Source organism: Ambystoma mexicanum, chromosome 4p (assembly GCF_040938575.1).
Source record: "Ambystoma mexicanum isolate Mex_15411 chromosome 4p, UKY_AmexF1_1, whole genome shotgun sequence".
In the NCBI taxonomy this organism is placed as follows: Eukaryota; Metazoa; Chordata; class Amphibia; order Caudata; family Ambystomatidae; genus Ambystoma; species Ambystoma mexicanum.
Genome location: NC_090927.1, coordinates 1,203,125,511 through 1,203,150,570, shown reverse-complemented (window position 1 = coordinate 1,203,150,570; position 25,060 = coordinate 1,203,125,511). Strand labels below are relative to the sequence as shown.

At 47.7% G+C, this 25,060-nt stretch overlaps 1 protein-coding gene across 1 annotated transcript in view; it reads right to left on the bottom strand.

The window, feature by feature from the left end:
- MALL (mal, T cell differentiation protein like) overlaps positions 1-13,823 on the bottom strand; it is a 72,637-nt gene extending 58,814 nt beyond the window's left edge. The window contains exon 1 of the mRNA XM_069606853.1: positions 13,611-13,823. Within this exon, the coding sequence (XP_069462954.1) occupies positions 13,611-13,721 (111 nt within the window). The 5' untranslated portion in view covers positions 13,722-13,823. The remainder of the gene's footprint in view (positions 1-13,610) is intronic.
- Positions 13,824-25,060: the final 11,237 nt, after the last annotated feature.

Sequence of the window (25,060 nt, the reverse complement as noted above, 5' to 3'; positions counted from 1 at the left end):
CAATGTAACACTGCCAGGTGACCAATCTCATGCTGGTATGTTTGTGACAGTTGACTGTCCCTTATGTCATCATCATTGATTGTCAGCTGGTATGTGCCAGGGCTGTGTGCACTCCACAGGGATGTGATTTTAGGTTAAGTAATTAGCCACCAGCTGCGTACGGGCTGCCTCACCACGTGCCCTTTCCCCTCCCATGCACAGCGGACGTGCATGTGGTTGGGGATGTGGGGGCACCACCATGTCCACCGGCAGGCCCCGACGGGTTGCAACGTTGTGCAGGACACATGCTGCCGCTATGATCCTGCACACTACTGGGGGCGCGTATAGCAGCTGCCCACCAGAGCGGTCAAGGGAGTGAAAGCGTGACTTGAGCACTCCGAATGTGCGCTCCACTATGCCCCGGGTTGCAATATGGCCTGTGTTGTATCTTACCTCAGGTGGTGTGGTGGGGTTCCGAATCGGCATCATCATGTGGGTGCTCAGAGGGTAGGCACTGTCCCCCGGGGAGGTGATGATCGGTATCATTAGTGGGGTTGTGAAATTACTGAGTATCTGACATGCATGCATGTGCAGAGGCATTTATACTCATCAAGCAGCCATGTATCGCCATGCTGCCCAGCTTCTAGGTCCCGGTTTAGGGGTGACATTCTGAAAATGAAATTGTCATGGGTGGACCCTGGATAGTTGGCATATACAGAGGTGATGATTCCCTCGGCATCACATACTACCTGCACGTTGATGGAATGCCAGTGCTTGCGTTTTCGATAGATGTGCTCCATGGCCCTGGGAAGACGTAGAGCCACATGGGTGCAATCAATGGCACCTAGCACTTTGGGGAATTGTGCCACCCCGTAAAAGTCCTGGACGGCAGCCTGCCTTTCTGCAGGTGTTCTGGGCATGTATATGTGCCTGCGGACTGAAGAGCGTGCAGTCATGATGGCCAACACCTGGTGTAGGCAGCGTGACTGCATGGCCTGTGACACCCCCCACTACGGGGCTTGTCCACTGAAATGAACCAGTGGCCAAGAAGTGCAGCACATTGAGCACCTTTTCCAAGGGGCTCAGTGCTTGGGAGCACGGGGTGGGTGATGTGAGGTCATCCTCCCACTCACTCACCAGGTCGAGTATTATGTGTGGTGGGAACCTGTACCTCCCATAGACCTGGTTATCAGGCATCCCAAAAAGGCTGGTCCTGGGTGTAAATATTCTGGGCCTGGGTATCTTCCTCCTCCTGCGGTGTCCCACGACCACTGCTGCGAGGAATGGTATATTCATCGTAGCGTCTGAGCTTGTTTGTTGTTTGCGCGCACTTTTATGCTGCGCGGGGCCGCATACGCCTGCTTCCTGCTGGCGTACGTGTTTCCGGATTAGCTCGTCTTTTTTTGCGCACGCATTTCCCCTGTTCGATTCCATGAATACGTGTTGTAGGCACGCGAGTGGGCGTTCTGCGCATTTACCTCCTGTAATTCCCCCGTAACGCCCACATTTTCACACATTGTTCCCCATTCCGCGTGTTCCGCCCCGTGTTCCGCCCTTTTTTGTTGTGTGCGCCGCGCTATGTGCGCTTTCGTTGTGCACGAGATCCAATAGAAACCATTTTGAGCAGGTGAAATGGAATCTCCACCTAGGTTAATTGGGTTCGTTTTCTCGCACGAAGCATTTGCATTTTGTGTGTTTCATAGGCGCTATAAACGAAACCAAGGCACGTACAGTGGCTTCCTACGTTGATCCCAAAGCTGTAAAAAATAATAATCAGGTATACATGAGGATACGCCCACGCGCACCCTTTGGATGGCTGTCAAGCACTGTATTAAATTATCTTGTGGTTCTAGGCTGCGATTACATTAAGGTAGGCCTCGCATCTTATATAGCATAACCAAAGTAATATAAGTGCGTCATTTGTATAGGCCCTAAGGTATCTTTCGTACTAAGGAAGAAAGTCCAAACAATAGTCACACGTTATGCAAATTTCACTTTGCAAATGTGACAGCACCTATATGTTGTTTGAAAGACGTGTTTTATTAAGTCGTTTCATGACAGGCTTTCATTTAAATAAAAAAAAGGGTTGGGGCGAGATAATCAATGGGTGGAGAGCAGGACGTGTACCATCAGGTAGTGTGTGGTGAAACTGAGACTTATTTTGTCGCAGCCCAGCCCAGCCCTACCCTTACACGTGGAGTGCTAGAAATTCTTGTTTCGTGGCTTCTGGCGCCCACATTGCGTGTCAGAGTTTTGGAACTGGTATTTGCCAAACCATGAATACATTAAGCTGCAGTGGTGTGTGTCCCCGGAATGCAAAGCATTACCCAGGAGTACTATGAGACTTAAAAAAATACATTCGCAGGGTAATACATTGCCAGTCACCCCTAATCACTTGATTGTTTTATTTCAGGAAAATGAATGCAGAGCGAATAGTGAATGTCTTTCTTTGCTGAGCTGCTCCCAGTTTGACCAGAACTCGTTTCTTAGAGCTCACTTTTTTAGCCTGTATATGCGCCACAATTCGTTTTACCTCATAGGCGGTGCTTTAGAAGCAGAGAGAGCCAAGTATATTCAAGTAGATATAGGCTGAAGCATGCAACAGACAACGTACAATGAAAGCTGCCAGGGAGCTGGGGGGGGCGAGGGGGGAGTTGGGCGAGAGGAATGCGACGCTTCTCTCCTGTGGCACTGATACTTCGGCCATCCAGGCTGCCGCCGTGGTCTACTTGGTCAAGGGAGGTGGTCTGCCAGGCTTCCCTTTAGCTAAGCCAAAGCCCTTTGCTTGGCCACTTCCTGTGTGTTAATGTTACATTTGCCTGCACTAAACCCTAAGGCATCAAGGCGCTGAGTGGATTACCAGTTGTATGCATAATATTACAGTGTAGTGGTGGGTGACGAGATGCGACAACTCGACCGACTCTATTTGAAAAGCCAAGTCTTTAGGGCCTTCCGGAGGCCCACTAGTATTGTTCCGCTCGCAGATTGGGGGGAAAGGGGGTTCCGAAGTCTAGCCGCCATGGCTGGGAAGCTCGAGGCACCGGCTTTGGCTCACTTGAATTTGGGCATAATGATCCAGTGAGCATAAACAGATCTAATTGGTCCCGTTGATTGGACTTAGTTGATTTGCTGCGTAAGGTACGGGGCAGAGAGTTTGAGAGACATCTGTGAGTGATGGACAGGGTTTTAAAGACAATGCGTTCTTGCATCAGGAGCCAGTGTACTTTTCTTCTCACACTATAGATATGTTCATTTTTTCGGATATTCAGGGCTGCTCTGAGAGCATTGTTCTGAATAACCTGCATCTTCTGGATGTTATGTGGCGAAGTACCTGAGAACAGAATATTATCCCTTGAAGGAAACAAATCAGTAAGCCGGGGAACCAGTATTAACTTTGAATTGGACTAGCCGGGGAACCAGTCTTAACTTTGAATTGGACTAGCCGGGGAACCAGTCTTAACTTTGAATTGGACTAGCCGGGGAACCAGTATTAACTTTGAATTGGACTAGCCGGGGAACCAGTCTTAACTTTGAATTGGACTAGCCGGGGAACCAGTATTAACTTTGAATTGGACTAGCCGGGGAACCAGTATTAACTTTGAATTGGACTAGCCGGGGAACCAGTCGTAACTTTGAATTGGACTAGCCGGGGAACCAGTCTTAACTTTGAATTGGACTGCGCTAACTTCCACTATCTTGGTCTGTCAAAATGCAGAATAAGATAGTATCTGCTCTCTATGCTCAGTCATTAAGTGTCAGTCAAACTATGAGCTGGAAAGGAACCCAAGGTCCCAAATATTACCCATGCTGTGAGCAAGCAATTTGCTCCCGCTAAATTACTGAATTTGGGGTTACGAACCTCTGCCTCAGCGGCAAATGCATACACGGAAATCAACAAAAATATCTGGGAAATGAAAAAAAAGACATCATTTCCCAGGGTGCCTCCAGTACTTTATTTATTTTTTCACATTTTTAAAGCACTCACACAGCCTGCGGGCATCGATGTGCTGTTACAGGAAATTTTGGTTTGTTTTTAGTTGTGTAATTGTTTTTTTTTCTTGTCTTAGTTGCGTACTTATAACGCGCTTAAACACCCAGAGGTTTCTAAGCGCGGACCCGGGGATCGAACCTGTGTTGCCTTGTTTCCAAGACGAGCAAGTTGCCGCTGAGCTATCTCTCCGGGACATGCGTCACCCTCAAAACCAAATTCCCAACCTCCTAACATGCTGCAGCTCAAAAACCAGATGGCGAGTAGAAGTCATGGGATCTAGACTATGGAATGCACTTCCCACTGACATCCCATTTAGGGGGGTCCTGTTCTTTGAACCTTAACGTAAATTCCATGCATAAATGTCTATGGTTAATCTATCACGCAAGTAATTTATGTCACAGATCATTTTTGGTTGTTTGACTGGCAGAGAGGAGGCGGCGATCATAAGATACGATTAAGCCTCACCCTTTCTCTCTGCCATGCAAATACTCCAGATTTTGCGGCAGCATGTATTTTCATGCTGACACAAATGCTGTGGATTCCTATCGACTCTGCTTGCATTTTAAAGCAACAAAAAAACAGGCGGATTACATAGGGATCCATTGTAAATGCTGCCTTCGTTGCATAAACGCCAGGCGCCATTTGCTCATTTTAAACAGCAGAGTGCAAAAGGGTGGCGTGCGAGTACACCACCTTTTTACATTCCACGGTTGCACTCTTCCATTTAAAAGTGGAAAATTAAGGGCAAGTTACCTGCCAAAGCAAAAGTGTAAATGTATCAGTTCCCCTCTGAGCAATTTACTCAGCACTAAAAAATGAGCTCACTAGCCTTTAGAAATAAACAGGAAGCTAAGTTCTTCAACCTGATGGTGCATAGAGGCAGCTTGTGTCGTCTTCCGCTACAGAAAACCCCTCTGGCTTCAACCATGCAAAGGAGTCATCCGTGCAGCGCCCCTTAATCCACTCATAGCCATAAACTTGTAGTGTGACCTGATATCAAGGGGTTGCATGGCGCTTTGCAAACAGACACACATTATGAAGAAACATGTAGGTGCTGAGGTTCTGACACTATGTTTTTTTTCAACAAATGACACATTTCCCCTCTGGAAATGCACATTTTAATTAAAAAAACATACCGTTGAAGAGTCCTTCATAAAATGTACTCAAATAAATTGGTACAAAATGATATCCTGGACAGGAATCAAAACGGTGACCATGGATCCAATCTGCCTTTACGAACTACCCGTTTCCAACTAATAAAATTCTTATCGCATGATGTTGCTTTTTATTTGGAAGCTGAGGTCCCTCCATGATGCAGCGTGCTGCAGGGAGTGCATCTATCTTGTGAAACTCTATTCCTAGGTCTTCCTGGGTCCTAGAGGTTTTACTCTCCAATGACCTCCATTTTCTGCAGCACAAGGAGCCAAGTCGTCGTTTTCACCTCCTCGCATCAGCATCGGAAACTGCCCACCCTAGTCTTCGCATCAGCATCGGAAACTGCCCACCCTAGTCTAAGGGAACAGGCCCAACATTTGGAGAACACTCTACTGTTCGCTTTGTTCAAACTCCCATTGAACCCATCAGACAAACATACCCCCTATTCCCCATGAGACCTAAACTAACAACAGGACGGCATGTACAGGGTGGACAAGTGCATGGCAGTGGCCTCCAGGCGACATAACACCTTAATAGTCTGGCTCTCTGGAATTCCACAGGCGACTCAAGACTTGGCTGTCGGCAAGCGTGTCGGCAAGCGCCTTTAAGTGCCTCTCAAGTGTGAGCAAAGCTCCTGCTATGCTTTTATTCCATCCCAAGTGATGGAATTGGAAGGTAAGTGAAGTACTTGTCAGGAGGTTGAGGAATGCTGCTCAATAGCAATCAATGCAAACCACTTAAGGTGGTCAAATATTTGCACTCCTGGAGACTTGCGTCTGTACTTATGGGTTGTACATCAATCGTTGATTTTCTTTTGTTCATTCAAAATCAAAGGCATCCATTTAAGTGGGGGCAGTTCTCCCTAGCCAAGTGCACCCTGATTGCAATGCAGTGAAGCCTGAATTGGTTCTGCAGGCCTATCAAAAAGTGGCCCACAAGACCACGAGGGTACGCAGAGGATAATGGCCGCGTGATTGTGGAGCTCTGCGGCCGGCCCAACAAATGCAGTCCTAAATAGCCCAGACTGGCAGAAATAAGCGGCGAGGAGTTGGTGGAAGGTTTGGCAGCGCTTGTACCCTGCACTCCACGAGTGAGAGTGGAGTGGGAGTCCTGTGAAGGGGAGAACAAGGCCCTGGACGGATGGTGGTTGGCAGGCCTGGTGGATCGAAGTTCAGGGCCTGGCAGCGCTTCCCGAACGACCGTAGGTCCTGGGGAGAGAGACGGAGGTGGGTGCTCCCTTAATCGGAGTACACCGCCCTAGGTGAGGGGCACCTTGTGGGCAAGAAATGGAGGGGGGCTGCAGGGAGCGGAGAAGGAGCGGGACGTGCCCCAGTAGCTGCCGAGCCTGGAGACTGACAGAAATGGAAGGGACCCTCTATTGACATCAGCGCCGGAGGAGGGCACTGGAGCGGAGGCAGTGCATGGCTGACTGGAGGCCTATGTAGCGGGCCTGCATTGGGAAAGGATCTGCAGAGGTACCCCCAGCCTAGACGACAGTGCGACCCCACAAGAGGAGGTGAGCTGGTGTGGGGTGCAAGATCTGAGCACAGATCGCTGTCTCCTGAAGTTGTGGAGGGGAGCAGGCAGACACAGCTTTGAAGCGTCCACCCGAGGCTCCCAGCAGCCTGGGGAAGGTCTGGACACCGCTGAGGCTCGTGGTGTGGAGCGACACACCGTACATTGGAGGAGGAGTGAGAATGGGGGTTTTGCCTCTTTTGGCCCCAGGTACTGGTGGCTCCCCTCGCAGTGGAGTTGAGGAATGGGGTTACCTGCTGAACGAGCCTGAAGCTGGGTGTGGCGGAACAGCTGTACCCACCGTTAGGGCACAAAGGGGAAGGAACCAGAAAAGCCATTGAGGGGACATGAGGCGGTGGAAAGGAGGTGGTATAAGGACACGGCACAGCAACACCCGGAAGAAGGTACAATGGACAAGGATGCCGACACCATGAAGGACCTGGGGACCCTAGGAGGTATACAGCAGGACATTCACACAGTGCTTGCAGAGCTAAAGGTGTTCGGGCGGAGTTCCAAGGCTCAATGCGGGTGCTTACGGACCAAGTTGCGAAAGTAGAGTAGAGGGTGAAAGCACTGGAGAATACCAAGCAGTGAGCTGGCATAGTGGGCGTGGAAGTGGAGATGAGGCTTAAGGAACAAGAATGCAAGGAAAGAGAGATGACTTGCACAATGGACAATGTAGAGAAGAGCGAAAGGAGAAATAATCTGCGAATGTGGGGACGCCCCGTCAAAGAGACAGAATCGCCTCAGGATCTGGAGAAAACGCTGTCGAGGTTGCTGCACAAATTACTTGGCGCCACGTCCGAAAGAGAAATTAGATTTGACAGGGTTCACAGAGGTACGGGGTCCGGTGAGGGGACTCGATCTATGCTAGTGAAATTCCACTATTATAGAGATAAGGAAGGAATTCTCCAAAGAGCACGAGAGCTTGGCACGATAGAATGGAAAGCAGCCCAGGTGAAGATCTTCCAGGACCTCTCGGTTTACACCTTGGACGAACAACGTAAGTGTAGACCCCTGACAAAATTGCTCCAAGAAAGTGGGGTCCACTAACGATGGTGATTCCCCTTTGCCCTGGCATTTGAACATAAGGGGGAGAGTTAGGTTTTTCACTGGAGGAAAAAGATGCCGATAAGCTCCTCCAGGATCTGCGGGAAGAAAATAACCAACCAGACCGGGACAGCCAGCACCAACTGAGGGAATGGTTTAAAAGCACATTTGGCCAGCCCAAAGGGCATACAAGAGAACGTAGGTCCAGACGGTCGAGAAAGCCAAGGACCCAGCAGTGGTCGCCTACGAGATGATGTAGAGAGCTGGAACTCCTCGACTGAAGGACTGGTGTTGATATTTCTGCTTGCCTGCCAGTACAGATACGAGCGATAGGGGCGGGCGCTAGGCTCCTTCCGGTGACCTAGAAATGTCCAGGCATCTCAACCTAGGGGAGCTATATGCCCCGATTGTTTGCAATTGGTTGCATGGTCTATTGTTGGCAGTTATGGGGTATGACCTGGAAGAGGGGCCAGCGAGCAAGGCAGGGGGAGAGGGCCACCAGCACACACATGGTCCTGGCAGTTCGGGCTTCACACTGATGGGGGTTTTAAGAATAGGAATGTTTGCCAGTCAGGGGTATGGTTGAGCTGAAAGTAGCAACCCTTAACCTCAGGCGGCTCAACTCCCCTAACAAGAGATATTTGATGTATAATATGTTCCAGAGCCTTAATTTGTCCTTGCTGTTCCTACAGAAAACTCACTTCAAACGGGGGAAGGCGCACCCGTTAAAAAAGGGGGGGTGGGTCAAATATTCTGGGCCTCCGACAAGGAACAGAAAAGGAGGGGGTGGGTATTATCTTAGCAAGGGCCATCCATATGAATGTGTTTCAGGTTAAGAGAGGTACTGGGGGCAGATTCTAAGCACTCAAGGGTCGTGTGGATGGGGTTGCAATCACATTGGCTACGGTATACGTGCCCAAAATGAGCCAGTTCCCCTTTCTGATGAAGGTGTTTGCAGTTATTGAAGAGTGGGAGGAAGGGCACATGCTTGTGTGGGGTGACTTCAACCTTATTGCTGATCCAAGGCTGGACTGGTGGTCGGCAAAAGGGGCAGCGGCAAGCAGTTGGGGAAGGAGGCTAGAGATTTTGCACACCTTCTGGCGGGTCTCTTTTGGGTGGATGTATGGAGGTCAAAGTTAACCAGAGTATTCCCAGTATAACAGGAAAGTGCGCCACCCGAATCAGGTCAAAATAGGTGCAGGTGGAGGAAAGCCTCAGGGGAGGTAACACGAGGGAAGTTAATTGGAGATGAGAAAGGAGGCGCCAGGCAAATACTTTGACCACTGGTCACTCGTTCCCAAAGTAATCCTGTTTCAATATGCAGTCTACTCCATTGGTAAACTGGTAATACGGTGGAGGGCCTGAATCGACAGACACCAGGATCTGCTAGTCTGCTTCATGGAGTCCATATGGCACATTACATGGCCCATTACTATGTACCCACAGTGGCGCTGCCGGGGTTTCTTGTTAGGTCGGACAACTTCATTCAGTTTCATAACTCCCCTCCACTCACCCAGACTGTCTCATCTGTTATCCTGATGACTGGCATAGGCTCATAACACAGGACGCCCCTGAGGGCAATAAGACAATGCACAAAGTGTAGACCCAACATGCTTGTGTGGGCCAGTTTTTGGGCCAAAGTGAGCCAGTTTGAGGTATTACTTAACTGTTCAGTTTTGACCAGTTTTACTGAACAAATATTCTTTAAAAAGCTTAATGTGCAACACATTCACCCACCCACCCAGAAAACCCTCAGTCTGCCACAAAAGGAACAAATTGCCTTTTTGCGACTGGGAGCCCCTTTCTCATTGGGGCCGAGCCAACGTTATGTTCCTGTGGCACTCTGCTCCTCTGACTACAGATATGGCAACATTTACAGCAGGGGTTTGCAGCCTTTGGATCTCCAGATGTTTTGAACTACAACTCTCATTAGCCGTAGAGAATACAGTTAGCCATGAGGGATCATGGGAGTTGTGGTCTGACACACCTGGCGATATAGAGGTTTCACACCGATACGATAATAGACAATTGTTTGAAGTTATTTGAGGCATGGTTGTCTGTATCTGCTAATACATACATGTTTGGTTTTTTATAAAAGGGCCAGTTCCTGACACTGCCATTTCACCCAGAGCCCCTTGGAGATTGTAGCTACTGTTGGAAACATTAGGAGGGAAGAGAGGAGGAAGAAACGTCCATTTCTATGAAACTGAGATTCAGATTAGAACGATAGTTGTGGCCTGCTTGAGGTCTCGATAACACCTTTGTATTATCTTGTTCGCTGCTGTAGCAGCCCTAGAGCTGGAAGAGCACCAGGACAAAGCATTCAGACTGATGCAAATTGTCATTTTACTGTGAATCCTTTCCCTAATGACCTCACCCATAAGTTCGCTCGCCTTCCCCTATCACTGGTTCTGTCTCCCTTCTCGGTTTCTTGTTTCTCTGGCTTTTTTCCCGCCGCCACCATTTCCGTGCCTGTCTCCTTTCTCTCCGTTTCCTACTTGCCAAGTTATCACCTGCTGTCTCTTTCCGTCGCTACTTCCTAGTTGCCAGAAGTTCCGTCTTAGTCCTTTATTTTCGATTTTCTGTTCTCCCAGTCTCTCTCTCACTAGTTCTCTGTCCCTCTCTTTCCTTCACTTTCTCGCTCTATCTTTCTTTTGCTCTTTTTCATTCTTTATAGCTCTTCATTGCTCTGTTTCTCACTCTTTCCTCCTATCTTTCCATCTCCCTTGTCTGCAGGCTCGGACTGGCCTATAGGGCAATAGGTGTTCGGGCAGAGTTCCAAGGCTCAATGCGGGTGCTTACGGACCAAGTTGCGAAAGTAGAGTAGAGGGTGAAAGCACTGGAGAATACCAAGCGGTGAGCTGGCATAGTGGGCGTGGGAGTGGAGATGAGGCTTAAGGAACAAGAATGCAAGGAAAGAGAGATGACTTGCACAATGGACAATGTAGAGAACAGCGAAAGGAGAAATAATCTGTGAATGTGGCGATGCCCCGTCAAAGAGACAGAATCGTCTCAGGATCTGGAGAAAACGCTGTCGAGGTTGCTGCGCAAATTACTTGGCGCCACGTCCAAAAGAGAAATTAGATTTGACAGGGTCCACAGAGGTACGGGGTCAGGTGAGGGGGCTAACCCTTCAAATGTTGGGAAAGACGCTAACATCAGAGACTGTGGGGGGGACACATTTACTTGTGTGGGGGCACCGAACTTCTGTACACATTCTAATGAGACTATTCTGGTGCAGCTTCAAGGTTGAAAGCAGTTAACTCTCCTCTTCGTCTCTAAAACCACGCACTTAAGAACTGCTGTGAGAATGAGTGGTCTCCTGCCTCCCCTACCCTTCCGATCACACCCCTGACACGCAAGTACGAACCCACATCACGATTTCAGTTGCCTAAAAATGTATGCATAAGAATGCAAGTGCGAACAATGAAACTTTTACATTAGTAATTGATGGGTCTTTGGTAACTGGTCAGCCTCACTTTGTCTGTGTCCTGTCCTGTCCTGTCACAGCTCTGTAGGTCCGCCAGGTCAAGTCAACACAGCCCAGCATTTCAGGGGTTAGAGGGGTAAAGCCCAATCTTCCCAGTGGCAGTTGCTCCACTACTGCAAGGTGATGAGGATCAATACATCAATTATAAACGTGACACCAAAATGAACGACTGGGTAATCATCACAGGTATATTTCATAACTCATATCTACATATTAAAATGGCTCCTCCTTGTGACAGTCAGTCCCAAGTGGAACCGTTCGTTCCGACCCCTTTTGGCTTGGTACAGCGGTGAGGTCTCCCATATGCTAGTGCGGATCTCCCCGCTATACCCTATGTTGGGGGGTGATCCCCGGAGGCACCCTTCTCTTGTGCGTGACCTTCCGCCTCCTGGCCCCAACCCCCCTTCTCCGTCCACCTTCCCATCAAACCCCCCTGCTGGGCTCAAGCTATCCCAGTGAGAGGCGGACCGTGCCCTCATCACTGCACCTAAACAGCCTCAGGGTCCCCCCGGGAGGGGCAAATACCTGACCACATCGTCCACCCCCGCCTGCCTGCCACTGCTTCCCACCGTCTCCGATATCCGAAAAGGGGAGGATGCGATGGTAACTTGATAAGGACAGTACAGCAGGGTTCTCAGAGACAGCGGTCCAGGCAAGGCAGCAATTATAGAGTCCAGGAGATCGCTGCAATGTCCGGCAGGGTCACAAAGTTGGAGTGGAAGAGCTTCTGCTTTTTCCAAACTCCCATGTCCCCTTTTAACAGCGCACTTTCACACTGTTCCCGAGGCCCCCGTGGCTCCCTGTATTGTTCCCCAGCCGAGGGCGTTTTTCCCACACCCTTGGCTGGTTTCCGGCAGCTGCTCCTGCAGCCGCCTATTATCACCGGACTTCCTGGTGCCTCCCGCCCCGCCCACCCTGCGGCCCGTCCACTGTGGGAGAGGACTTGCTTTCAGAGGGCCACCGTCAGTGATTCATCCCGCTCTCAGGACAACCGCTCACAAACACTTGAGTGTAGGTTGTCGGAGAGGGTTGTTGGGTTTCTGATCCCCTTCCCGGCACCACCCCTCATTATACCTTAGATATACCCCGTGCCTTCACACAGTTTAGGAATTCAGCCGTCCCATTAGAATATGATCAGCACCATTAGGTCATGAAATGGGCAGAGGTGGTGCTACAATTCCCACATAGCAGAGCACAAAGACACTACCCATTGACCCGCACAAACACGATACACACCATGGACATGACACCTGTTATCCATGTGCCAAAACATAACCGGCGAGATCTAGTGCCATAAATACACACAGACACACATGCATCCACACAGAGATGTTAGGGCCGGATCGCAAGATGCCAACACCCCTGAGCCCTTCCTCAATGGAAAATGGACAATAAGCAGATAAGCCATTTTCTTTCAAATTAGGGTGCGGGGGGGATCCGCCCAATGGAAGAAAGACGAACCTGCAGAGGCCTGTTAGAACTATGAGGCAGCCACTACTGGCAAAAGGCCACAAACATGGTAGGCATCCTGATTTACAAGTTCTCTATGGCACCACATATATCTTACCACGGCGTTGTGGATACTATCGCAACTTTTCAATTTCTCAGGACATAAGCTATAATATAATAATAATGTGCTTTAAATAATGTCAGCCTTATGTATTGTGCTCAGGGGTGTGATAATAGAGCTGGTGATTGGCCAGATTGTCCCCATTCGACCATGTTGGTCCACCCAATCACCTCTTCTAGGCTGGTAGCGGTCACCACCACTAACAGAAAGGCTGGGCCAGGAAGCTGCAGCCTTGCTGAATTGGCTGATTTGCCCCTCAACAGTCCCCAGAGGTCAGATCTAAAATCGCCAGTTTTCCCTGCATGTGGAGCTAGAATGCAATGGTCGTTGTGGCTCAATGAGAGATCAGTACTGTATGCAACTGCCCGGTATTAATTACCCAGATCAAGTACAGTGAAGCAAGGGAAGCTGGTACCAGCTGCTGCGCATGCGTTCCACATGGCGCTGAAACAGTGAATCTTATCGAAGGCAGCCCATAAAGGCGGGTTATGCCGGGGTGGCATAGCATAGCTCAGAAGGCCACGACGGAAATAGTTCTTCAGAATTCAGCCTTTCCGGGCATCAAGAGAGTTCCAACGCCTGCCCACCTGTCCAAAATACATTCCCGTTCTAAAGGGACGTGCACTCTACGCATGTGCAGGCTAGCATATCGCCAGTGGCAGCAAGATTCACGACCGAACTTGGATAAGGGTTACAGGCCAAAAACACCCGCCGCAGGCCGCCAGCCTTCTGCAAAAGTTCCCATGTATGCATATGTATCGGTCGCAGTTCGAACCGTCTGCAATAACGGCCGTTTTAGATGTTGCCATTGTGGATTAGACCTGTCACCGTCTGCCAGGCCAGTGGAAGGGATGTCTTACCAGCTCTGGTAGAATGAAGGCGTAGGGCAGCCGCCTGAAGACTTCCAGGCCGCTGGGGATGTCGGGAACCTCATAGGTGCTGGGCAACTGGATGCCACCTTGGGAGCCCATGCTTCCTCTTTCAGAGCTGTCAGTGCACTCGCCTCCTCCCTCGCGCTTCTCTGGGATGAGACTCTACTGTGCCACGGAGAATGACATTATATATACACGGGCACACCTACAAGAGCGAGCGCCGAAAAACCTGTTCCAGCCCAGCACGGCCTGTTCACCTAACAGCCAAGTTGGCGATGGTGAAATCATTCCAACGAGGCTTGTCCTTCTCTGGGTGGGTCCTCTTCAACAGAGGGATCGGACGATCCCATTAAAAACACCCAAAAAAGGACCCGCCCATTATTCATCTGCAAAGCGAAAATATTTCGAGCACAAAAGGAATGCATTCTTGGAATCACCGACTACAGTTTTTCGGCACTTTGCGAGACTGACATTCCTATGAGTGCTGTAGAGTGTTGAGGTAGCAGTCACACCCCCGCAGCTACTACACACGTGGTCTTTGCTCTCGCCGGGTTCTGTGCTGTGGTCGTAATGGCAGTCAGATGCCCAGGGCTGGACACATTCGTTCTTGACGAGGAAATCTCTCCAATCAGGGTTTTCTTCAGGTGATCGTGGATCACGCAGAATCGAGGTTTCTTTTTTCTGATTTACCTTTGCTCGTCCTAGATTCAAATCGTAACCCTTGCTTAGTGCTCTGATGCCTTTTCCGTAGCAGGCTGCGCTATACAAAAGACAAAGACCCAAAACTGAATCCAAATGTACACTTTGGTACTGTGGCCTAGCTTTTAGCTTCAGCATTTCTGTATGGTGCCAAGGTTCTTGAATATGAACGCCTTGTATGCACATGGTTCTGGACGCTTGAACTGGCTTGCAATGTGGTTTCAGAGAGTGAACTATTCTTCTAATTAGCAGTGTAAAAGGAGAACGCAATTGACCGCCTCTATCATTTGCAGACAATGAAGGTCTGTAAAAAGTCAAGATGGCCGCCAAGTCGAGGTCTTTTAGATCCCCACCACTAGCCTGATCTTTTGATGAGAAGATATATTTACAGGCCATTAATTGGGGGTTTTCTAGTGGGAAGAGCAATGAAAGGAGTTATGTAAGGATTTTAAGCCTCACACTTTTTGAATGTCGTGTTTTAAAGCAGAAATATGAAGGAATGTTCTAGTTCTTAGTAGTAGCCAGAAGGGTCTATTGTGGCTTTCACAGGGTGCATGTTCATACAGATCTAGACATGTGCCTCTGAGTTTTACCCCTTCCAGCACAGCTGACAAGTAATTGTTGGTGGTGGCATAGTCTGACAGAAGGCATCAGTAGCAGAACTTGGCTCACCTGTGTATTAACAGATTCTCCAAAGCCAAGATGGTCATTGTGGGGTTAAACTGTGAGTTCGCGCAGCAGGGGAAATTAGTTTCTGGACATGGAAGTATTGCGTGGTCATTACAAACACTGGCAGAATCAGAACGGTACATTTTAGAAAATGTACCTGATGATTTTGGAGACAAGGTGTTGCAGTTGCTATTTTTATTGCGAGACATATAACTCCAATGTTTCTAAAGAAACTGGCCATGTTTTTTATGGCCTAGTAGTATCGCAGAAAGCAGATGTAATCCCTTAATAGCATGGGAGCTTGACAGAGGGTTTCGGCTATTTGTTTCTCTTACTAGCAATAAACATGGTGTGAAGCGATTCTAGGAAAGCCTCTTGATGCTCACACCAGAAAAAGCACAACCCACTAGGGAAAAAGGCCCAGTACACCTCTTGCAAGGATAACAAAATGTATTTCCATACAAAAGGAAAAAGCGCCAACAAAGAATTCTGCTGCGGCGGAATTCTCTGCCAAGATCTGCATGAGCAGTACATTATAAAGGTATGTAGTGTCATCAATTACATCATTACATACAGTAGAAATCCACGTGGCTGGTTGGTGTGACCCTACACATAGATTACCTGCTCCATAGGTGATTCCAGGCCATTGGTCCCAGCCCTATCCGTCCATCTTCTTCCATGTGGGTGATGCTGCAGTCGTCATCTGTCAGAAGGCGGACAAGTGTTAATCATATTGCAACTGAATAACACATCTCTATCTATGTAACAGTGCACCTGGTACAAACAAAAAGGTGCGCAGGGGAAAAGTCGAGGTTCAAACTCACACACTTCACTTGCTCCCAGACAGTCCGGATCTCTCCAAAGTCTTCCACCATCATTCTGGGCTATAATTTCATCCCTCCCTGCACCTCGCAGTACAAATCACGTGACCTGGGTCTGAAGGCAGGAATGCCCTACTTTCTGATTTTATCGATCTAATGAGGGTCCAGCAGGTTTATGACCAGTGGTCTGGGGCTGGCTGGTACCTTGGACTTCCAGGGTCCTAAAGCCAAGGCATTTGGGCAATTTAACTTAGAGTTGGGACTGGTGAGGGTCTGAGGCCAGTGCCCTCCTTCTCGTGGGATTGTATTGTACAAAGACGCTAAGCACTCCCCCCAACACCCTGTGGCCTTGCAGGGCACATTGTTCCCAAGGCGTGAAGATTGGCAGCATTTTAGGACAATGAGGGGTTAATGGATCTGTGTAACTCTAACCTTTCTCATCCGTGCTCGGGATACAACCTATTCCATGCTCATGTTTGCTGCCTAGGACTGGGAAGCTGGTTTTAAGCTTTGTGTTCCAATATGGCAGCTAATGTCTAAGATGGTTGCTATTCCCGCATATTCACTGCATCTAGGAAGCATACAATAATGTAATCGTGTAGGAGCCTTTAGAAGCCTTTAAGGGCACCTCGCTCCTCCCTGGTCTCTTACACTACCAGTGACCGCCTTTGCCTTATTCTGAAGGGCTTGGGGGTGCAGGAAGATCGTGTCCCCCTTCTAACATGATGCTCAAGGCCAAAGTGACTGATAACTCGGTGTGATTTTATTATTTACTCAGGATATGGCCAGGGGCCATGTGTGTTGAAATGATAGTTATTTAGATTAGAATGCTCCCTGACACCAGTAAAGTTGGGGTGGATGAGATAGTTATCGCCAATTCAAAGGGAACCTTTTCATTCTGCTTTTTTTTAAGTATCTATGCAAACCATGTGCAATTTTGTTGAAGGTTAAGTTTCATGTCATAATGGATTATATCTGTATATGAATGTGTAACCATGTGCTGATGTTATGACCTACCCCAGACGAATCCCAAAGAGGGGTGTGCTATGAATATGATTTGAAGATGGTAGTGAAGAAAACAATGGACAATGGGAATGAAAGAAATGAAGAAAGATGGGATTTCTTTGTATAGGTGTTTACCAATCATGTATGGGGTTGGATTGTAATAAAACATATGGCAGTGTTTTAACTGTTGCAAAAATGTATATAATGTGTCAACTTACGTGGTTCAGTGAGACTTGGGTTAATTTGACTCGACAGGGTCATCTAGTTCCTTCCCGGACGATTGTACAATAAACTTGCTTTACAAACCAAGATGTACTCACTTGTTAAGGTGTGGGCCTGCTTGGGTCAGAGGGTTTAAGGGCTCATCCAGAGATTTGGAGATCACCAAGGGACCTCAGGCTTTCCGAGACATTGGTGGTCTCCTGTCCGCACAACCCGGCTACGGCACCTCACTGCGGGACCAGTATTCCAAGCACAGTGAAAAAGAGAGGTTTGCGGGTTCCATATTGGTTAAAGGCCCGTCTGTTTCCCGCAGACATGATACTGTGGTCCGGCTGCGCAGGACAAATTGACGGAGCACCACATTGGAGCGCTTCAGGTTCATGTGAGTGCACTTTTGGGGGGTAAAGCAAGAGGGGAAATAGGAAAAAAATACTATTTTTTATTTAAGGGTTTTGCTAAGGGTAGAATTGGATTGTGTGCGTGGAGTTAGCTGAGGTTCCGAACACTGAAAGGGTGAGTGCTTTGAAGAAGTCAGTGAACTGTTTTACATTGTAAGTCCTTTGTATATATTTTTTACTTAGTTTGTTATTTTAGAGGTGTGAGGTGGTGTCCTACCCATCACGTCCATTTTGAGGTTTGTCCTGATAACCTTCAGTTTGCTTGTCTGGTTGGCGTGAGCCCTCACCTAGAGGTAAGGTGGCATTTTATGGTAAATTTACGCATAGACATGTTCCTGAAGTATACCCTTGGGAACCTTCATTTTGTAATGACTGCTTGGGTGGAGATCTCGCCTCGCTTTTCTTGGTTAGTCGAAGTAGTAAAGGAGAAACTTTCTGTAATCAGGGAAAGACGGTTTTGTAGTAGAAAAGACCGTACTAGTGATGAAGAGAGCAAGAGCACCAGTGTTGTAGTGAAAAGCATTGCGCTCGTCAATGCTAGTGTGAAGGAGATATCTCTGAGATATTGTTCGGCAAGTGTTTTATTTTGATGAGAGTGAGAAGTATAACTAAAGTAAATAGCTAAGCAAGGTGATTGCAGTGAGAGCGAGTGAGGTGAGTGATTGTGGGGAAGATTAAGAAACCCGGGAACGGGAAAAAGAAGGCCTCTTTGGGTGGAGATTTATTCTGCCGGAGGTTCGGCTTCCGTGTTATTTTTTGTAAAATGATTTCTGGGTAACTTGGGGTGGAGTATGGGGACTCTTTTGAATCATTTGTGTCAGGTACTTCCTGGTTATAAGAGGAAGATTCTAAAATATCGGGAATGGTTGCCGGAAACTAAGGGTAAAATGCTTGCATCTTGACCTATTGAGGGACCTATGATAAGGGGATATTGGAGAACCTGCATACTTTTTTTGTAACTACGAGGCACAGGGGTTCAACATTAGAGAAGCAGTTGAACATTTTAGAGCTCTGGAGGATATACGAAAAAGGAACATAATGTTAAAATCTCAGACAACATGGCGAAAAAGGAGGGTGCAGGAATTCCTTCAGCTTCACCCCCATTTGAGTGGTATCCTCTATCGTCTGTAGAGGGATAAAAAGTCCCTGAGTTCAAGCCTCAATTTTCCCAGCAGCTTCTCCAGTGGTTGAGAGAAAGACACAGATAATGCCTCCATCAGCTACGATGCCTATGATATGGGATATGGAGGAAAGTGGAAGAGTAACTCCTTCAATGGTTAGGGCTGCAGAAAGGTTGAGAATGGAGAGCGTAAAGGGAATGACTCCCCAGACTGGTAGGTTAGCAGACAGAATAAGGTTGGAGGAATGAGAATGAGTAAGGCCGGTAGCAAGAAGAGCAGATGAAGGCTTGAGAATGAGGGAGAAAGGACAGGCTGCAAAGGGTAATAGACAAACAGGAGTGGGAAAAAATAGAAGAAACGTTGAGGCTAGCAGAGAAAGAGGTAATTCTGTTATGGCAGCAGTGAAAGGAAGAGCTAGAAGAAGTGAATAGACAGGTAAAGGACGTTGAGGAAGGAAGACAGAGGCATGGACAAATTCTTGTTAGGTTGGATAAATCGATTATCAAGCAGGTCAATGTGGACATGGAGAACAGGAATGTGGTCATGGGTTTAGGATTCGAGCAGGGAGGATGGGAGCCGGTACTCTATGGTAGTGCTGAGTATGCTTCTGTGCCTGTGGAAGTGCCGGGGGAAGGAATAACAGGAGTAGGGGACGAAGAGGAATGGGAATCGGATGTTGAGCAGAGTGTAGCAGCCCTACCTCCCGCTCCAGTAGCAGCGACAGAGAGTACACCATGGAGTCTTAGAACGTGCAAGGGTACTCATATTGTCATAGTAAGTAGCAGGGGAGACATGGGGGAAGCCCCAGTAAAAGCACGTACAACTCAGTCAATGTTGCTCCAGAAGGGTCTGGGAAAGGCATCTGTTCACACACGGCATGTAATAATTTGATGAAGACACTCCCATCACTCACTGCAAGGATGGGGAAGTAGGTTGATGGATTAGAGAAACATACGACCGTGCTTATGTTGGCCATAGGGGACATGGAAAGCGTATTCACAGCTCTGATGGAGGAGCAGTCAGACGAGCTTTGGAGAAGAGTGGGGTATCCAGGCTTTCAATGCTCATGATGGGGCAGTTTGAATAATTGCAGGGCGTAGGTATGGGGGGCCATGTGGATTATGCATCCCAATGCGCCTGATATAAATTAGATTCTAGCTAAATCATCGAGTTTGGACAATGATCCTGCCGCACACATCCCGTTAATTCAGGAGATGTGGAGGGCATAGACGGGGTAAGCGTGGGATAAGAATGTGGTGTTTTTTTACCACCTGCTAAAGAAGGGACTCCCCAAGGAAGTCCAGCATGATATAGGAAAAGTAGTAGGGATAGAGGCCAAGAGTTGGCCAGAAATTCAGGCACCACATTGTGCATTTATGTAAAAGGAGGCAAGAAAAGGAAACAGAGAGTATAGAACAGGCACAGAAGGCAGAGGCCAAGCTTGTTCAGAAGGAATTGGCGAAAATATGTTTGGAAGGGGCAGTGATTACTTGCTCCATGGAGGGACAGCAAGGGCAATTGGGACAGCGGGGATATGGTGAATCAGGTATGACACAAGGGTGGATGGATGGGTATGCTCCCGGTCCAAGGCCAATGAGAGTGTTTCCAAGGGGTAGGGGAGGATTTTCACAAGGAAGTGGGTAATTTGACAGGTTTGGAGGAATGGGTCCCCAGTTTAATGGGCCAATCTGAAATAACTATGGAGGGTTTTATGGGATTCAATGTTGGTCGTGCAGAAAGATGGGACATATGTCATGAGATTGTCGAGACAGCTGACATTATTTTAATGTGGGAGCTCAGCAGATGCAATCCAAACCATGCCATATGCCCCAGGCTCTGTGCAATTGCAGCAGGTACGGTTTGAACAGAACCCAGCGACTGGGGCTGCACAGACCTATGGGATCCCAACGACTATGTCAGCACAGGCACCGGTACCGGTACATATATGGGAGAAAAATCCTTTACCCCAAGGAATGGTCACTCATTACACTAGAGCAAGTGTTTTTGTTTTAGCTCTCTGATGCTAATATGTATCAAGAGTAGGACAGCCCATAGGGATCTCTCATGTGTCCAGTCCTGTCTGTTACCACCGATCCAGAAGATGGACCCTGGATAGGTGTGCAGGTAGATGATCAAAAGCTTTCATTCAATGTCGATTTGGGGGCCCCCAAAATCTTGCATCAAGGAAGGTGAGTCCCCTTTTCAGGCAAATTGATGAGCACAGAGGGATTCTCTGGAGCTATCATGTTGGTTCCTCATACTGAAGATCTATGTATCAAGGTGGTTAAACAAAATGTATCTGCTCCCTTGTTGTATCGTACAGATACCCCAGTGAATCTTTTAGGCTGAGATAATCTGAGCAAACTTCGAATGTCGATTGCTTTGCGTTCACAGAGAAAGGTATAGTATGTTCAACTCCAGGTCTGTATCTGGTAAGAGAAACGGCACGTTAGCATGCATATTGTAGTGACAGCGCCTGTACATTCAACTTTGTTTCTTTATGGGGTAATGGTTTTGTTGAGTTGGGTCCCGGGAATCAGAAATCAGGCATGACTGGGTACCGATTGAGTTTTTGTTTTGGCCTGTTGTGCCGCAGGAGGTAACACCAGGCGCCATTGTTATGATTCTCCTAGAAGCAGTAGTCATCAAGAAAAACAGGGTGGTTTTCTCAGGAACCAACGAGGAAGGCACAGAGGGGCGCACATTTCTGTGCATCGATCCAACCTTATCGCTTAGGGACGTGTCCAACGAGCAATTGTTAAAACACACTGAAGACATAGGAGAGATGGTTTTTGAGATTGGGTCCCTTGCCACATAGCAATAGAGCAAAGGGAAGTACCACAGACCATGCTCATCATTTGAAATACATAGCCACATTGGAAGGAGTATTTGGAAAAAGTGGTGGACCATTTATGGACCAGACATTCTCATGATGTGGGGCTGCTAAGGAGTATTAGAGAAATGTAAATAAAATGTAAACCTGGTGTGATTAGAGAGGCAGCTGAAGCATCAGAATCCCTACACCACCAACAATCAGGATTCCGTCCAGCCCATAGTACAGAGACTACTATGCTCGACCTTCAAACTAAAATGCTTAGCATAATGGACAAAGGGAGGGCAGGTCTCCTTATTCTCCTTGATTTAAGTGCAGCGTTCGATCTGCTGGACCACAATCTCCGTAAAATAGCCTTAGAGAGAACAGCCAACTGCTAGAAAGAAGCGATTGGCTGGATAACGTCTTTTCTCAATAACAGGATTTCAAGGGTTCACTGGGGGTATACATTCTCCCTTGAAAAAGACATACTGTGTGGCGTCCCACAAGGTGCCAGCATGTGACCCCTGCTATTTAATCTATACCGGAGATATCTTTACTTGGTCCTTGATCACATCAATATATTCTTCACCAACTACGCTGACGATACTCAGCTGGTGATCGAATTGAGTGGCGACTTTAAGAAAGACAGTGAACAAATATCAACAACCTATAACATAGTAGAATCATGGATGGATGCAAACTGGATGTGCTTGAATGGCAAAAAACAGAGCTAATGGTATTTGGCTCTCACCAGGCCAGAGCTAAACTACCACCTGCATACAGCTCGTTTCAGATAAAAGGCACCCAAAACCAAGTCCTGAGTAAAGTTAAAACCCTGGGAATGATGCTCAGAGCTTCACTGGGGACTGAAGCCCAAGCACAATACATAAAAAAACCTGCTCCTACTACCTCAGATTATTAAAATCCATTAAACTTTATTTGTCGGAAGACAATTGTGCCATCATAGCAAGGGCCACTATACTATCACGCCTGGACTATGGCAATGCACTCATCCTAGGGGCTAATAAAAAATGGATCAATAGCTACCAACTTATTCAGAACAATGCAGTGAGGATCATTAAGCAAAAGTCTAGATCCAATCACATTAGCGATTCCAGAAGAGAGCTGCATTGGTTGAAAATAGAAAATAGGGTCCAGTTCAAGGCTTTGACACTGGTGCACAGGATTTTCTTCGGGAAAGCTCCAGAGTATCTAAAATCTAAAATCAACCTCTATGTACCTGGCAGAGTGCTAAGATCCACCGACCTGGGCAAGATCACGGTAGCCTCACACAACTGTGAATTTGGGTCCGGAAAGTCATTCCCTATCGTGGCTGCAGGCCTGTGGAACAACCTCCCCGCCAATATAAGACTGGAAGAGAACTACCTGCACTTCCGCAAACAACTGAAAACACACATCTTCAGTTAATGTTCCACTTCTCAATAACTAGTTATTATGTTCCCTGAACCTGTGTGTCCCGTATGCTATCCCTGTCCAATTTTCTCTCTGTCCTTGTGTCCTTGTCTCTGCGCCCCGAAGCTTGCGAGCAGCCAGCGCATTAAAAATGAAAATAAAATAAACAAATAAAATAAGACAAAGGGATTTACAAGACCATTATGGTGGTGTTGAAGCAAGACATAATACAGCCTTCTGTGTCCCCATGTAAGTCGGCCACCTACCCTGTGAAGAAAGCGGAGGGGTTCAGATGTATGATGGTCCAGGATTTGTTGGGGCAGAATTTCTGATGCTACCGAATCCTGACATCATTCTCTGTAATATCCCTACTGGGTTGACCCATGGTGATTGATTTAAAAAATGCATTTTCTCAGTCCCCTTAAATCTCAATTCTCAATACCTCACAGCGTTTATGTGTCGTGGTCAGAGATTCGAGCACACCAGGTTGCCCCAGGGGTAATGTGAATCTCCAAGTGTTTTTAACAGGGTGGTGTTAGGAAAGATTTCTCTTTACTGCACCTTTCCTTCCATCTTCATGGAACCCCAAACGTTTTGCTTTTATTTTTGATTCTGTCCTGCTCTTTTTCCAGTGCAGTGAAGTATTAAGCTTTACTACACTGGCTTTTGCTCATATGTAATGGCGAAACTGACATGTCCTTCAGGCTGTCAGTACTGGGAATTCTTGTTTCCCTTAGTCGTCTTACTGTGTTACTACTGTTGGTTACTTTGTATCACTTGCGGTAACTATTATCATTGTACAAAGCAGCTTACACTGCAGTACAATGGGGTACACTTTTTGTTTTGCCCTAGACTAACACTCAGAGGATTTCTGTTTACTCTAGGTGTGCTAAAAGGATAAGTTGGTGGCAGCAGTGACTTTTTCTCACTTTTTGGGACTTTTTGTTTTAGCCTTACTGTGCTTACCTCGTTTGGCTACTAAAGGTTGCTACCAATCAAACATGGCCATGCCACGAGATTTTATACATGTCCTTTTGCCATCTTGTTCTTTAGCCTTCTTCCTGGCTTGTGAGGCCAGGAAAATCCTTACAAGGAATTCCAATGCCCAGGAAAACAGAAGCTTTTGGCGGGCTAATGGAGGGCTCTGTGTGTTTGCTTGCAGGATGTGGGCTGTGACTGCCTGGTCCCAATCCACTAGCCGGTTTCAGTGTGTCTGAGTCATATGCATGAGTGTTCCCACCAGTGGTCCTGACTGGACCCCTGCTGGGGTGTGTGTGTGGGCTAGTCCTGTCATTGGCTAGTGAGGGCAGCAGCTCTTACCTGATATTTAGGGTAAGACGAGGACTCCTGTACCCATTCCGCAGAGATCCTGGAGAAACCTGACGGAGCCAAGAACCCTATTCAGCTGTGAGACCTGCGAAGAAACCAGAGACCCAACTGCGAAGGCCTGGTGACCAACATCTGCTGCTCTCCTGGAGGAGCCCTGTCTTGCTGAAGATCTTTAGCAGTCCTGAGAAGCAGCTGTGACCCTTGGAGTGGAGGGAACATCCATTCCTGATGTCTGCTCGGTACCCTGCAAAGAAGAGCCTTCAGAAGTGTCCAGAGACCGTCATGTGGCTGACCAGCTCGGAGTTTGGGCTATCGTGCTGCCAACATCACCATTCTGAGTATTAACCTGGAACTTGGGAGATCCTCTGCTGGCCCTACGAGATTGACCTCGTGAAATTTCGGCATCCTAGCATTAAGGGGACCCGAGATAGGAGGGATAATCTAACTGCGGCAGTTGAGTCCCTTTGTGTCACTGTGTGACGGTGACCACCATCCGAAATCACCCAGGCCCAGTCCTGAGAGGGGTCCTGCATCGAATTTGGCTGCATTCTTCATTCGAGAGTCCTTGGAACAGTGAAAGACAGCAACCGGAGATCAGCTAGTACCTGCAACCCCTGCGAATCAAGGACTGAGACATTCAGTGGGAAAACAACCTGTGACCCTTTTCCCTTGTCCTTCCAAGTCTGGGGAAGAATTGGAATACGGGGGGTAGGTTACAGTGATTCTTACCTACACCTATAGTCCCATTATAAGTCTATGGGCTTATAATAAACTTTATTATAACAATATTGGCTATGCCATTGCTTGTTTGCGCAAGCCTTCTGAAAGTTGGGGATACTTCTTTTAGCTTGTTTAACTTGTGCTCTGACAAGTAGAACCCTTCACTGGACCCCAGAGACCCTACCTGCATTTTATCCTGTTTCAAAGATTCTGTGGGACTTTACCT